Below are 17,302 nucleotides of genomic sequence, written 5' to 3'. Positions count from 1 at the left end.
TAAGTTTCTATGGTATCTCATTAATGTTATAATGAAACAACGATGAACAAAGAAAGCAATGACATTATTCGAGGACCTGCTGTAGTGGAATGGTTATATAATATGTGAGATTTTAATGTTCATCAAAAGAAGCGATGGTTAGGGGAAGAACAGCTGAGAAACTGTTCCAAACCAAGTGTGAATAGGTAAGGAATGGGAGATACCAACTCAGCGACAGTGGAATGTAAAGAAGGTGGAATCATTTATCCTTAGCCCATATGTCTTTATAGGCTAAGTTTCATATTCCTAGTCCTTCTTCTAGGTCATTAAGTATTCAGTGAGTGAGCAGGGAAGGAAATAAAAAAAAAAAAATTGTATCTCCTAGTTGTAGTAAGTTAAATCCAAAGCCTAAATATTGCCAATATTTCTTCGAATAAGGCATACACAGAAGAAAGTTCACCTTCATGCTACAGAAAAGTTGTTCAAGTAGAAGCAGAGGGAGGAACTAGAAAATTTGACTCTAGACTGTAGATTGAACTGACATTGACTGCATGGCATTAAATGATAAAAAAATATAAAACAAAAGCCAAACAGTACATTAGAGTGTTAAGGACTCTATTTGCATTGCTGTCTGTCCTCAGGACAAATCTAGAAAAATGGACTTTCTTTTCATGCTGTTTTGGACACACTTTATCAAAACTTATCCAGAGCAATGGGAACGGGAGTCTGAGCTAAGAAAGAGTCCTATACAGAGAATGCTCTCTAGATCATATCTCTTACTCTCAAAATATGTTCTTCGGGAATTATTCTTGCTAGGGCTCTCGGACATCATAGAAGTTTGGAAAAACTCATCACTAAAGTAACAATAACCCAGAACTTTTTCAATTTAAGCACTTTTCAAGGGAAATAATTTATGATCCAAAAGCAAACACATACCTGTAAACTGGTCCTAACTGTTACAATTAGTTTGAGCCAGGAAGGAAATTTTCCAATCATTTTACTCAGAAATGATACAATTGTATCCCCATAATCCGGTTTGTGGAATTCTGCTTCATTTAATCCATCAATTAAGATGATGAAATCTTCATCTGGAATTTTTCTCTCTGAGATAGAAAGAAAGAAATGACTTAATTACCAAGTGGATAAGTGCTTTTGGGTCTTTGATTACATATCTGTTTGGAAAAAATATTAAAAAATATCTTTTGTTTGTTTACTAAATGTGCAGGGTACCTAATTTATTATAAAGAATTTAGTGAATTCATTTTGTTTTCACATGTGAAAGCTTTTGTCACATATATAATACATGAAATGCATGTATTATTCTCATCATTTCCCCCCATGGTATCAGATGTGAGACAGCCTAGCATTGCATTTATAAGAATTTATACATGGTAGCTAATTTTTCTCTTATATTAATACTTAAAAAAGGTTGAAAAGAATGTGCTGACTTTTTTTTCCTGATAGCATTAAAGAGAACAATATCACATGTTCCTTTGGGAATTAAAAACAAAAAAGGGTTTACTTTGAAAAGCGAGACATAGACTACATGTGAATGTGTAGTGGGAAGGAAGGGATGAACAGAGAAAAGGAATCTTAGCCAATAGATCTGAATTAGCCAAGCTGGAACACAAGATCTTACAGAACTAGAAGCCTCCTACACTATCCTTAAAGTAGCTTCAATGAGACGAGACCCTTGTGTGATCTTCCCAGGGGAGAACTCATGAGGGAAAGATAAATATCTGCCATGTTTGTGTCCAGCTCCCTCCTGGACTCTATGCTAAACCGTCAAGATCAGTTTATCCCTAGGGCTAGGGTGTAGAAGGGTTGGTGAGAGTTCAGGCTTCCAATCTCATTAAATGCTTACTGATTCTTAAACTACATTGAATACGGAGATTAAAAATCCCCAGGTTGAATTAACATTTTAGTACAAATGAATTGTGAGTAACAAGTGAAAGTTACTAGTTAGTAGGACCTTACAAGTTCTGAAGGGAGGAAGGCAGGGGAAAGAGAGAAAGAAGTCACTGGATGGCGGAAGTGGGAAATATCTGAGGAGGAGAAAGATGACGCTGGGGATGGAAGGAAGTCTGCGGACTTCTGTACAAGATTGGCTCTTTCAGCCTTTATAAGAGTCAAGACCAACTGAAACTCTACATATTTTGGCTTCACATTTGAAAATACGTAGATTTTATTTTTTTGCATGATTAATAAGACTTTCTATTTCCTCCCTAGAGTACAAACTACATAAAGGAATTTAATTTCAATGTCCTAAGTACTATAAGTCAGTTCTCAAATTATGAAGAGTTTTAAATATTACTCTCATCTGGTGACTTATTAGGAAGAGAAATGAAGTAGGATTCCAGCTCTAACTATTAACAATGATTATTAATGAAATGTCATTTTATATGATGTGGTACTAAGAAAACACATTATTCCTTTAGGGAGTGCGAAGAATTTAGAAAGAGAGAGGAGTTGCTTGGCACTAATTGGAATTTACCCACACAACTGGGGGCTCTTATGTTCTTGCTTTTGAGGATCTTGGCTCCCACAAGTGTAATTGTGTCTTTAATTTCCATAGAGGAATTTTTTAATTGCATTCTGCTGGGCATATATAATAGATCTATCCCTTGTTCCCGAGCACCACCACCAAGCCCCACCCAGTGGTGTGCTGGAGCCAGCATGACTGGTTCAGGAGAGCCCACTGCAGTATTTTTCAAGAACTGGTTGTTAAGCAGCTGGTAGCCTAAAATTGGCCAAGGTGGGAATATTTATTTACTCAGTGGAAACCTCCTCCTGCAGCTGGCTGTTAAAAATTTACCCGCACACCACTGTCTCCACCACTTCAATTATACCTCCTTTAACTTCACCCTGGCTCCTTCATAAGAAAACCATGATTTTCAAGTGGAGAAAAAGGCTGATAACACACCTGTTGAGATTTTCTTTGGGAAAAACATTTCAAACACATTCTCAAGCATAAAGATCAAGAACATTATGATTTAGACATTTTAAAGAACAAAATAATTCAATGGCTAATAAAATTAAATTTTTATTTGCATAAATTCCCAGCAGATTATATTATTCATCCCATGAGTAAAGTAGACAATATATCATTTCTTTAAAAAAAAAAAAAAGAAATATGTGCCCCACTTAAGATAATTTTATATTGTTGGAAATCTTGGCTCCCCCGCCTCCTTTTTTTTCTTTTCTGAGATTCCCTTCCTTTGAAGGAGTTACTTAGAAATCACCTATTAAGAGAGGTGATATGAAGTGTCAAAAAAAATTTCATCTGTGAAGACATCAGGATGGCATGTTTATCTAAGAATATATTTTTTAGGATTCAGAAGAATAAATGCAAAGAATTTCCAAATGGTACTAATATTGCAATGAGAACTATTCCTTAAAAATTTCCTTTTCTTTGCTAAATGATGAAGTTTCTCAATTATCAACTTAAGAGGTGAGACTTTAATGATCTTTAGACTGTGCCTTTCACATGCAACTGCCATATAAGAATGCTTCTGCATGTTCTTTTTCAAACTTTTGTAAGTTATTGAAATACATATTCTAACTCAGTAGCTTTGAAAAGATTTTACAGACTAATGAAATTTTTTTAAAAATTAGGGACAAATAAAGGATTGCTACTTCATGCTTTGCTATGTAAGAACATTTAAAATACAACTACTATCCACTACCACTATTATTTCACAGAATAAAAACTATGTTAACATTGAAAAAGTAGGGGAGACATAATCTACCTAATCTTTACATACCTGTATATGCAAAATGACACCTGTATTTATATCCACACAAATTCTAGGCTGTTTCTACTTCCTTATTTTGTCAAGGCAAGGACTAATGAATACCTTAAACGAGGTGCTTCTTAGAAGCCACTATGCTAGCTGACGAGTCCCTGGAAAGGTTTCCTAAGCCCTTTAACTCTTCTTTTTAATCCCTTGTAAATATATATTCACCAGGGATTCCCCACTGCCCTCACATGTATATTTAACAAACACTTGAACTATCTTCCTTAGTAGTCCCATCCTAAGACTCTGCCTTGGTACTTGAGAGAAATAAGAATTACAGGGACTGCAAGAGAAGAGATGGTAGCTAGTACTGAAGTCAGAACTGAATCCTCGTACATGAGATTTTATTACTGGTGTATTGTACAGAAATTATCAAAAATGAAAAGAAGGCTCCTATCAGACAACATGTTTGTTCAGAAAAGCTGCACATAACATGTGAATTATCTTCCTTTTAGTTGTGATAGCAAATTAGTATCTCCTTTCATTTCATACTGGTGGATGAGGAACTTCAATGTACAAAAAATACGCTTAAAAATATTTGTGGAGAAATTCCAGGATTTAAAAAAGTTTAGGGTATGGTAAAGCTGTTAGGTAGCAGAGGTACAGACAGAGGTCATGAGAGTTGAGAGAAGAAACTCTGATATCTGAATAACCAGCACAGAGGCTGAACTAACCGGAGGTGGTGGCTAGAAGAGAAGTCATAATCACTTGTTCTTAGTATCTCTGAAATCCTCGAGAAAGGTAAATAAGTCTCCCAGGGATCCACAGGATTGCTCAGGAATCTTATGCTTACTTAAATATTTTTCTTTGGCTTCCAGCACTAGCAGAACATTGTTAAGGGGACGGGGCAGAGACAGGTGAAGAAGGGGATATCTGCACAGCCAGTACCAGAATTGCAGAGGAAAGGGAGAGAAAAGGCACAAGCATGAGGGAGAAGGATTCCATTTCATTTCTTTCCCCACTTAAAAAATATATTTTTATGCCTTTCAATGGACAAGGGATTTTTAGTATATACACAGTGTTGTGCACCTATGGATGTAATTTAATTTTACCTGAACTGCAGAGTAATAAAAAACACTAAACATCAAGACTGAGAAGGTTTCTAACCACAGAAACTCCGTAACACTGAATTGGAGCCATGGCTTTACTGATTTATTTGAACTCCACAGAAAGGACTGAAAGATCTACGGTCTTCGGTAAAAGAAAAATGCATTATATTTGCAAATGGGAATGAGAATTTTTATAAAGAAAGGAGGAAGTAGCAGTTCCTGTAGGAAATTCTACTTTTTCAAGCTGTTGACTGTATCCTGTAGGACATCAGCTATGGAACATTCAGTTTTGGCAATGTGATGAAAAAACAATCATTTCTCTAACATGCCTCAGGTGAACCTGGGCTCCAAAGCCTCCACCTTTCTCCTTCTTGGCACCTCATCTGTACCTTTGTGGAGACTCTCCAGGGGCTCCAGGACGCCCCTCCGGAAGGAGGCCATGGGGTCTTGAACACAGGACCGAAGGCTCAGCATGCTCTGTAGGTGAGGCTCCCGAAGAAGCTGCTCCCGATAGGCTGCCAGCTGAGGTGAGCGACAGAGCAGGGCAGCCACGTTGTGGACAAATTCTGGCACCAGGCAGGTGTAGGCATTATCTGCTTGGCAATAGTGATAGGCAACCACCTACAAAAGAAAGATAAGAATGCAGATAGGTTTATCAGTAGCAAAAACAATAGCCATGGTTATCACATGATCATTCTCTAACATGGTCTTCTGTCTCCTCATTCCTCAACTTTTTCAAGTAAAAATAAAAGCTGCTAATTTGCAGAATGCCTCATTTATCTAAGATCAGAAATTTGATACAATATTTCTATTGTATATATATGATATCATCATTCACAATTAAAATTTATAAATACAAATTGTTTTCCCTCTGGATTATAAAAAATAGGAAGCCTGAGAATTAGTATACATTAATCTAATGTTTATTCAGCATGGAGCAGTATAGGAAAGAGTCTGATCTAGTAACTAAGCATTAGGAATAAAATAATCAGAGACAAACCATGTTAGTCTCAACAAACACATATGCTTATGTCATCACTTTTTTTTTTAATTACAGTTGTATTATGAACCATCTTACAAAAATGACTCAGATTTAAGAATTATCATTAAGTATTTTCTGAGCACCTCGAGACAAAAGAATCAAAATTAGTTAATAGGAAGAAGGAGTGAGATTTTTGTTAGATGCAGGTCTTAAATTCAAAGAACTTAGAAAATGTATAAGTCTTATCATCCAGGGTCTGGGCTGTCTGGCTGGAACATGGAGTCTGAAGCTCTGGTTTTCTGTTTGAATTTGCATGGAGCTCACTCTTTGCCTCAAGGGCAAGTGCAGAGGGTGATTTTAATTTAGACCACTCTGTTGGCTCAGGAGTACCCACAAAAGTGGTGGGATTGTGTAGATACCATGAAATTGGCAGGGGAGATTCAGCCTGAATGTATGGAAAACTCGTGGCTCAGTCCTCAGCACATAGTATGAGCGTATAATGTCAGCTGTTGCTCATCACAGCCTCTTCCTCTCCGCCAGCATCACTGTCATCATCAAGGTTCTGCAGGCTCTTCTTTTTCAGCTACTGGCTTTGTGCCTCTAGGTATCTCATATCTTCCCTAGGAGCATTCATAAATTCCTGGGACTCCAGCTTTTCAATTCTCTCTCAGAGAGCAGTCATCGACTAAAGTGTTCTGCTTTGAACAGACTCTTAATCTGTAGGTATGGTCATCCTAGCTCTTTAACAAATTCTGGAAATGTCACTTAAAAAAAATACCTGAAATCCTTGTCATTAAGCACAAAAAACTGAACAATAGAGGAAATGTTACTACACATGTAAAGCTGAGGATAGGAATTGCTTGTGAGTGAAGCAATATCTGAACAAAATATGGAACTGGAAATGTAAAGTTGTAGTAAAAAAATTCCACTCTTTTTCTTTAGATAGATTGGTCATTGTTTTATTACCTATCTTAAGCACGACATAAGGAACCCAAAGAGAAACCTTGGCAGCAATTGACCTGTCCTCTCAATGAACAGCAAATGTCAGTGGTTATGTCCACACATGGATACAAATCTCCACTTTATAAAAGGTAAACAGCAAACCTCTGAATCAATATGAACTTGCATCGTATTCTACTTCAATTGATTCTACGTCTCAAAGTGAAACACAGCTGAGCAAATCAGCTGTAATTTACCCTTTACCTAAAGTAATGAGATTAAGTTTGAAGATAAAAATTCTGAAATTTAGGAAGAGGGTTCTTTTACCGATTTCGTTAAAAATCATCTATGCTCTTGGCTGAATGAGGTTTTAGTTAACAAAGGTTAGATAACATTGCAAAAGTTGCCTCTTTCGTGGCTGCTTTCCTTTTAATTTTAAATATTTCTTTGGTATTCCAAACATAAAGTCTCGATTCCTTTGCAGAATCAGGCTGAAAAATCATTCAACACCTTCATGAAATTTGCACTGTGGCTCAAAATAGGTTATTTACTAGACATTTCAAAGTAGTTACGTAGTACTTTTACGTACATACAATCTGTTGAAAACATTTGGTACTTCCTGCAAATTGTCTATTGATGTTATCTAAAACTTTTCCTACGTATATAAATAGGAAACAAGTCTGAGAATGTAGTTTTTTTCTTCAGTCTCTCATTGTACCAGTGTTCAGTGATGGATATTAGATCACCCCCCGAGAGCTTTGAGGAAGTCATCATGGCCACTCATACTCAGTCACTATTATTCCAACTTCCTGAAAATGGTTCAGAATTAGTCCATCCTCAATAAATCAGCACGTAAAACCTTTCTCCGTGGTGAATTCTTGTTTCTCACAATGGCCGGTTGAAATTTCATTTTCAGCTATCTTTCTTGTATTACTAATTTTTTCCATCTCAAGTTTTTCTTATGTTAAATCCTTAAACTTAAAAAAAAATTATTTAAGTATAGTTGGTATACAATATTAGTTATTAAAACAATTCTATCCAAAATGTATCTGATATGACCAGAATCATGTTAATTCTTTGAAGAAGACAGTGAGTAAATTTTAGATTACTGCTATGAGAGAAGAAAGAAAAGGGGAGATTTGTAGGATATACAGACAAAAGAAAAGAGTGGAGGTCAGTCTGGCTTTGGGTATAAAAAGCTTTTGATTTATTGCCGTACACAATAAAACTAAGCATAATCCTTCTCAAAGGCTCTAATCAAATGATTGAGTAGCAGCAAATCTGTCAAGCTCATGTTAAAAGTCTCGGGCCTTCACTCTCCAAAGACCATTTTCTATTTCAAATGAATAATCTGTGACAGCATTAAGATAATCTCACATAAAAAAAAAAGGCAGCTTTGAATATCTGGAATTCATTTGGACACAAAAATTTAATTTACACAATGACTGGCATTTGCATCAGTTAAATTCTAATGTTGCAGTTGCCCTTCGCTCAGGTCTGCTCTCATATCCCATACTCCATGCCTCCTCCTTTTCACACTCCTCGAACTCCCTCATGATGGACTTCCTACTCAGCACATCCCTTCCAACACTAGTTTGGCTTTTAGTATTTCTAGGTACCTGGAGGCTCAGACTAAACAACCACTTTCTCTTCCTTTTCTCCTGTTCTTCAGCTCTGACTCTAATCCTTACCCTGGGACTGGAAGCTAAGAACAGCTCCCAGACTTGGCTTCTGCCTCAGCTTTCCAGCTTGGAGCTCTACAACACCCCTTTTTTTTAGCAGTAGAATTTTTTCTTTAATTTTTTATTTTGAACTAATTTTAGATCTACAGAAATGTTGCAAAAGTAGTACACAGTTTCCGTATATCCCTCACCCAGTGTAATTTATTATTAACATCTTATATAACCATAGCATAATTATCAAAACCGGGAAATAACATTGCCATAATGCTATGAACTAAAGGCATTATTCAAATTTTGTCAGTTTTCCACGGGTGTGCTTTTTCTGCTGCAGGATTCCATCCAGGACCCCATATTGCATTTAGTTATTATTTCTCCTTAGATTCTTGTAGTCTGTAAAAACTCCTCAGTCTTTGTCTCTTAGGATCCTGACACTTTCGAAGAGTACTGATCATTTTGTCAAGTGCCCATCATTTTGGATTTATCTGTTTTCCTCATAATTCAACTGAAATTTTTTGGCAAGAATACCACAAAAACAATGTTGTGTCCTTCTCAGTGGATCATATCATAGGGTTCATGACATTCACAGGTCCTGTTACTGGTGATCCTTTGGTTAAGGTCAAGGTTTCTGCCAGGTTTTTCTACTGTAAATTTATTATTTTCCCCCTTGTAGTTAATAAATACCTTGGGGGTAGATACTTTGAGACAATGCATATCCTATTTCTCCTCAAACACTTGCCCACTTATTTTCGTGTCCATCAGTGGATCTGGTCTGCAGCAATTATTACTGTGGTGTTTGCCTAATAATGATTTTCTATTTCCCTTTTTACTTCTACATTAACTGGAATTCTACTGGAAGAAAGAGCTGTCCTTCTTCCTCATTTGTTTATTTGACTGATTTAATAAATACGGATTTACTTTATTCCATTGGTTATAATCCAGTACTACTATATTTATTTTGTTGTTCAATTTGTTCCAACTTTGGTCATTATGATCTCCTTCAGGTTGGCATCTGTGTTCTTTCAAGAAGCTCCCTCATCTGTTTTTTTTTTTTTTTAAAGCACTTTCTTGCTTTCTGGAACCACAAGATGTCCCAGGCTTGTCTTGTATTAACCCTGCCCCAGACGTAGCAGTTTTACTTCTTCAGAGCCTTGGTTTTGTTTATTGGAGAATGGTGTTTAGAAAAGACCTGAGCCATAGGTGTGCTTAATGCTATTTAAGTGTCATTGCTTTTGAGTCCTCTCAGTGGACAGAGCTAGGAAATGCATGTATATATGCGTATACTGATTTACACATAAACATCCATCTATATTTCTGTATTTCTCTATATATATACCTATATCGATAGATACATATATATATATGAATATATATAGTTTTAAATATACCCATAGTTTTAAATATATATTAATATAATGTATAAATATATAAATATATAATATATATTAATTTAATATAATACATAACATATAACATATAACAATATATATAAATGTATATATATTAAATATATTATATATATATATTTAAAACTATGGGTATATACTGATTCCTCAAATTTCCATCCAGTAACATCTGGCTCATTTTAGATGTCTGTTTCCTCATTTGTAACTTCTTTCTCCAACAATAAGAAACCAGGCCTTGTTATTTACAAATTATTTACTTACTCATTCAATTCCAGTATATACATGAAGGATTTTCAGAATTGTTAACACATACCCACGTGAGAAACACATTTATTAACTAGATTATAGCATTTATGTACATTTCTTTTTGTCTTTAGCCTTATGGTATTCAGTCAAGATACTGTTTTCCAAACTTAAGTTAGCTTTTTATTTTCTCTGTCTCCATAGTGTGGCTATGTTATTTATTTGCATTACAGTTAGGTTCAATTGCGAGTGTTTGCATTCCATTTTGGGTTTCCCACATATACTGGTTGGTTTTAACTAATGTTGGGGTCTGTGAAACATTAGTATGTTTTTGAGTCAAAGCTATACAAAAAGATATATTTAAAGAAGTGTCAGTCCCTCTTCATCCCTGTACACCATTCCCATCATCCACTACTTTCCATTCCTTTCCTATCCCTCTGCTTTAGGTAACCAATCACTTTTCTCTGCGGTTTATCCTTCCTATATTTCTTCTGTACAAATAAGCAGATACATGTGCATTTTTTTATATCACTTCCTTTCTTCCATGACAGTTAGCGTCCCATAGATATTCTCTTGCACTTTCCTCCCCAGGTAAGAGCACATCTTGAAAAATCACAAAGCTCTTCTTCATTCTTCTTTTTATAGCTGCCTAGTACTCCAAGTGGATGTATAATAGTTTATTTAGCTTCTCTCTATATATAAGCATTTAGATTGTTTCCAATATTTTGCAATTATAAACAGAACTGCAATGAATAACCATGTGCGTACATATTTTTGTATCATTTGAGGTGTGTCTTCAGGGTAGATTTCTAAAAACGGGATGCTGGGTCAAAAGGTGAGTGTATATAAAGTTTCGTTAGGCATTACCCAATTTCCTTCCAGAGGGGTTGTACCAATTTTCATTCTCACCTGTATGAGGGTGTCTGTTTTCTAACAGCTGCATCAATAGAATGTACATTTATAAAGCTTTTTCCAGCCTGACAGGTGAAAATGATACCTCAGAGTTTTCGTTTGCATTTCTCTAATTATAAGTCAGTTTAAAGATGTTTTTCCAAATGTCTGAGTACCATTTTAATCTCTTTTTTAATAAATTGTCTGTTATTTTTTCCCCCATTTTTCTATCGTGTTTTGGCCCTTTGTTCAGTTCTTTAAATACAATGGATCTGTGGTATATGTTGTAAATATTTTCTCTCATTTTTTAGTTTTATTTTGACTTTTTTTGTTGTTATGGAACATTTTTTTTAAATATAGTTAAATTTATGAATTTGTCCTTCTCTATTTCTCTATTCTTAGATCTTAGTTAGAAAGCCTTTTTCTTCACCAAAGAAAGAGGAAGTTACTCATGTTTTCATCTATTATTTGTCTGGTATCATTTTTTAAACTTAGATACCTAACCCATTTAGTTTATTCTTGTTCATGGTGTGAGATATGGATTAATTTTATCCTTATGGCTACTTAGTTGTCCCAGCGCCATTTAATTAAAAAGTCCATCTTTACCCTAGTGCTCTGAGATGCTGCTTTTGTCATAACTAAATATCCATATGTATTTGGGTCTAATTTTGAACTTCTATTCTATTCCACTGTCCTATTAGTCTACTCATGTACCAGTAGCACACTGTTTTGACTATAAAGGTTTTATAGTATGCTTCCATGTCTGATAGAACCCTATCATTTATTTAGCTATAACAGAACCTGGTAATGTTTAGCTTTGTTATAACTCTAGACCTAAATAGCTATATCCCATAGATTGTTATTATGAATCAATTATAGATCACTGATTACTAAGGAGGTTAGGGCTAATATCAAATACAAATTTTAAGAAAAAGTGACTATTTTATTTAGTTCATCTGAAATTCCTAGAGAAGTAGGTTTGGTATGATAACAGTATGATAGCCCAAGTGCATGTAATTCAGAGTTTATGAAACCCTGTCTCAGAGACTGGTGGAATTTCACACTTCTATCAAGATTTATTTCTGTGCATGTGAATCTGATTGTAATTTGACATAATAAGTTGGTTTGGAACCATTATTATGAAAATCACTCAGTTGAATGCCCCAAGATGTCCTAATAGAAAATATTGACATTTATATTCATTCAGTAAATATCAATTGAACTTTCATCATATACAGACATATAATCACCTGTATGCCCTTCACAGTCTAGCAGGAAAGAGAGACAATTAAACAAGTGATAATAATAGATGGAGGTTCTTCAAAAAATTAAAAATTGAATTACCATAATATCTGGCAACTCTATTTCTCAGAAAAAGGAAATCCTATCTCGAAGAGCTATCTGCAACCTTATGTTCACTGCATCATTATTTATAATAGCTAAGACATGGAAACACCAATGGATGAATGGATTAAGTAAATGGGGCATATATACATACTGGAATATTATTCACTCATAAAAAGAAGAAAACCTGCCACATGTGACAAGATGAATGGAGGGCATTATGCCAAGCAAAATAAGTCAGAGAAAGACAAATTCTGTATGATCTCACTTATATGTGGAATCTAAAAAAAAACAAAACAAAAAACAACCCCCCCCACAGAAACAGAGAACAGATTGGTGAGTGCCAGAGGCAGGGAGTAATGGGTGAGGGAAATGAGTGAAGGTGGTCAAAAGGTACAAACTTTCACTTGTAAGATAAATGAGTTCTGCGGATATAGTGTACAGCATGGTGAGTACAGTTAATAATACATTAATGTTTGTAAGTGGCTGAGAGAGTAGATCTTAAAAATTCTCATCAGAAGAAAAAATTTTGTAACTATGTGAGTTGCATAAAAACTTTTTTAAAAAGAATTTTAGGTCAGCAAAATGACTGAAAGGTACTCCTTTGTTGTAATTTTCTTGCTTTAAAGCGACATTCAATTACTAATAGATTTTCAAAAAACACTGAACAAAAATCCTTCCTGTCCTACTAGAGAGGCAGCACAATATAGTGGTTCAAAAAGCATGGGCTCTGGTCTACCTGCCTCCACTTAAGTCTCGGTTCAGTCATGTACTAGTTATCTCAGCAAGTTATTTAACCTCAGAGCCTCTGTTTCCTTATCTGCAAAATGGGGGAGAGTAATAGAACTCACCTCATGGGGGTGGACACTGGCTTTGAATCCTAGCTTTGCCATTTACTAATAGTGTGACCTTGTAAAAATTAATTATTACTGAAGCACAGTTTCCTCATCTGTAAAATGGGGATGATATGGGGACCACCTCACAGGGTTAAGGTAGGAATGAAGAAATGAAATAACAAACATATCATAAATAGTACTGAGTGCCAAACACGTTGAGCCCTCAGTAAATGGAAGCGAGCTTCTCCTTCTCTGGTGAATTCTGCATGTATGACCCTTTGCTAGTAACAGACTGAAATCTGGAAAAGCTATAGTTATTGTAGTTAAATTCACATGACATCTCTGTGGCCCTCTACTGCGATTATACATCAGAAGAAATGTGTAATATTAACTGGAAATATATTTAAGAGATGTCAGCCTAGCAAAATCTGTTACATCCAGTGGAAAGTTTTCTTCAATAAATAAAATTGTTCTAAAGTTGGGGCAAACACTCGTCAGTGTTTGAGCCACTCGTCAGTGTTCTCAATTAAGCAGCAGCAAGAATACTACAAAATACCAATGATAACAACTCATATACAAGAATTGACACTAAAGACTGTCTATCAAATCAAGAGGTTTTTCAAGGACACTTTTAATTTTCATCTATTATCTTACTTCATCAAAATACTAACTGATTTGAAAAATTTATTGAAAAATTCTGCTTACTGGCTTGTTATAGATGAGAAGCAAGATTGTTGGCTTCTGCTTTGTGCTTCTACAGCACAAAACTGTACTTGAACTGTAACATGTGACACAATTACTGGGGTAATATTCAGTTTTAATCTAAGGGGCCATTTCTTGTACAATGCTTATTATAAACTTAAAAATCCCATCTCTATGTGCAAACAGGTGCACTTATGTATTTTGCTTAAGGAAGAAATAATCATGAAATTTGTAACATGTTCCTTGAGTAAGTATAAATAATCACTAATTTCGTACTTATAATACTTAACATTTTCCAAACACTGAATATAAATATTAGTTTAAATCTAAGGGGCCATTTCTTATATAATGTTTAATATAAATTTTAAAAATCCCCTCTCTAGGTAAAAAAAGATTTATTTCTATTTTGCTTAAGTAAGACAATCATGGAATTTAAAATGTGATCACTTTTCAAGAAAGTATAGTCACTGATTTCCTACTAACAATATTTAACATTTTCCAAATATTGAACATAAACATCTTGAGCCTTTTTCTCTTGATGAGAGAGAGACTAATGAGTGACAACGTGGGGAGACTTAATTCTCCGAGCTCTTTTTAGCACTCATCACCATCTGACATATTATATATTTGTCTGTTTATTGCTTTTCTCCCACCGTGACAATGTGGGCTACATAACAGCAGGGACTGTATCTGTTTTGTTCAGTGCTTCTTCAGTCTTGTATTATAGGCATTCCAAACACACATTCTAAATGAATAAATAAATAACTGTGATGATGGACCCTCTTCAGCATTTGTGTATTTCTAAGACGATATTTATTCTGATTGTTCTAAAGAAGAGGCTGAAGCCAGTTTATACAGAATATTTAGAAAAAAACAGAGAGGTCTTTTAAATTGCATTGAATTAGCAATGAATATGAGGGAAATCCTAGATGGTTTTCAGAAGTCCAGTTATAAATGGATGTGTACCAATAAGTGGGAATAATTAAAAATGCAGTTGGAGGAAACATGCTGTTTCTGGCTGCGAGCTAGACCAGATTTTATTAGAACCTTATGATATTGCAGATGACTCTCTATTCCTCATTACTAATTAACCAGGACAAGAGACTTCTTTAAATACTGGAGACAGACATTTTACATTCTGTTCTTCTCTTGAAAAATCCTCAAAAATAAGAATAAGAAACAGAAATGCAAACTCGAATTGCAGATTACAATATATAAAGATGGAAAGTGTATGTAGGATTCATAGTGACTTAACAGATAGAAGGTGAAACCAATACCTGTGGGATAAGGGGGAAAGGTTGTGTGTGTGTAATAACAACAAGAGTTAAGCCAAACCATCTGTAAAACCACAGAAAAGCATAGGAGTTAGAAGCACCAGGTACTGTGGAAGTGAAGGTGAAGAAGGGAGTTGAAAACACAGAAATGATTTGCAGTTTATGTAAGGAGAAGTTAGATTCCCCAAGTATCCATCCCCACACTGCCCAGAGGGTGACTACCTTCCCCAGCACCCACAGGAAAGAGAATTCTATTCACTGAAGAAACTACATCAGAGAACATCTATATGTAGGGACACCAGACACAGAGCAGGCAGAGGTCAGGTGCGGGACTGAACGAAGGGGCTGAAGTAAAAGTCTCCATAATGAATGGTAAAACCCCATCCCTCTGCCCCTGCCTAGCTCCAGAATGCAGGCACTAAGGATATATACTCTCCAGGGAGGAGAATGATGGATTGATTCTTTGCTAGAGATGAACAGCACAAGAAAAAACAAACAGACAAAAAACTAATGGACACTGACGCTGGGGTATTTCCAATAAAGGGTGGTGGGTCATCTTAATGCTCTCTAGTTATGATCTCTACACACAAAAGCTTCCAATCAGTTTTTCAGTGCCTAATTATTTAGGAAGCGATAAGAGAAGATACCATCCAAAAAACAAGAATAGGATGCTATAAAAAAGGGAACAACTGGGGAAAAAGAAAGAGCTATTAGAAATTAAAACTATGATAGCCAAAATATGTTTTTGTGAAAGGATTGGAAGGTAATGTTGAGGAAATCTCTTACTGGTGGATCAAAAACCAAAACAGAAAAGCAAAAGTATAGAAAATAGGAGTGAAAAGTTAAGAAAACGTTTTTCTAATTTTTTCTAAATCTAATTTTTGATTAAAAGGAGTTATTGAATAAGAGAACAGAGGAAATGGTGGTGAGGAAACTATCACTAAACAACACTAAAGCATTTCCTTGAATCAAAGAATATCTCCAGGTCTCACTAGGTACCAACAGAATAAATGGAAAAAAAAAAAGAGAAAAAAAGACCCAAGAACAATGGTGATAAAAAGAGGATACTAAGAAAGAGAAAAAGGAAAGAGGAAAGGTATTTATAAAGGATTAGGAATAAGAACAGTACCATATTATTTAATAACAATACTGGAAGCTCAAGACAATTGAGTCATGCCTTCAAAATTCTGAGGGAAAATAATTTTTAACCTAGAATTATATACTCTGTCAAACAAATAGCCAAGTACGAGAATGGAATAAATATGCTTTTAGAAACATTAAATCTCAAAAACTTAACCTTCCATGCAGTCGTTCTTAGGAAACTACTGGAGCATGTACTCCACCCAAAAGAGGAATAAAATCAAGAAAAAAGATGACATGGGATCCAACACAGAGGTAGTAAGAATTTCAAGATAATAACTAGGTGGTAAGCTGCAAGAGCATCTTTGGGTCCAGACTGAGCTCAATGAAGGGCTCTAGGATGGATGTCTCCAGAGTACAAAAATGTAACTGATGTAGAAAATTGTATTGAGAGGTATTCTAACCAGGCTATTAAGAGTTATGGTGTAATTTAACCTTAGGTGTGAAGAAAAATAAGCACAGTTTTTTTTTTCTTTGTGGTTGAGAGGATGCGCTCCAACCAACTGAGCCATCTGGGAGCTCAGCGGCAGCTCAGCTCAAGGTGCCTTGTTCAACCTTAGTTGCAGGGGGCAGAACCCACCATCCCTTGTGGGACTCGAGGAGTTGAACTGGCAACCTTGTGGTTGAGAGCCCACTGGCCCATGTGGGAATCGAACCGGCAGCCTTCGGAGTTAGGAGCACGGAGCTCCAACTGCCTGAGCCACCGGGTGGCCCTAGCAAATTTTAAAATGAGGCATTTCATAAATCCGGGAAAAACAAAATTGCTTCAGAAGGAAATTGTTATCCTTGGTTCCACAGTGAACCATATTTACATAGTATTAATACTAAAAATATGGATTCAGACAAAAATCATGATACAACTTCACTGAGATGGAGGAGGAAGGAAAGGAAAGAGGTAAAATTCTCATCATCCATAATAATTAGCAATGGATAATGTTAATTCCAACTACTAAGAAAAGTTGCAGGAGTACATATATGAGTATTAACTAGAAATATGGAGGTGAAGATCAGAGAAACAGCCCTAAGAGGTGAAAGTGGCTA

General features: G+C 35.5%; 1 protein-coding gene across 14 annotated transcripts in view; it reads right to left on the bottom strand.

The window, feature by feature from the left end:
- The window catches only part of TANC2 (tetratricopeptide repeat, ankyrin repeat and coiled-coil containing 2), a 341,035-nt gene that overhangs the window by 60,781 nt on the left and 262,952 nt on the right, over nucleotides 1–17,302 (bottom strand). For all 14 annotated transcript variants that reach the window (XM_074320171.1, XM_074320173.1, XM_074320174.1 and 11 more), the window contains 2 exons: nucleotides 5,215–5,446; nucleotides 916–1,082 (listed from right to left, as the gene is read on the bottom strand). In XM_074320171.1, the coding sequence (XP_074176272.1) occupies nucleotides 916–1,082; nucleotides 5,215–5,446 (399 nt within the window). The remainder of the gene's footprint in view (nucleotides 1–915; nucleotides 1,083–5,214; nucleotides 5,447–17,302) is intronic.

This window comes from Rhinolophus sinicus, linkage group LG15, assembly GCF_036562045.2.
Source record: "Rhinolophus sinicus isolate RSC01 linkage group LG15, ASM3656204v1, whole genome shotgun sequence".
NCBI lineage: Eukaryota > Metazoa > Chordata > Mammalia > Chiroptera > Rhinolophidae > Rhinolophus > Rhinolophus sinicus.
The sequence above is the reverse complement of the archived record's forward strand: the minus strand, read 5'-3'. Positions and strand labels throughout refer to the sequence as shown.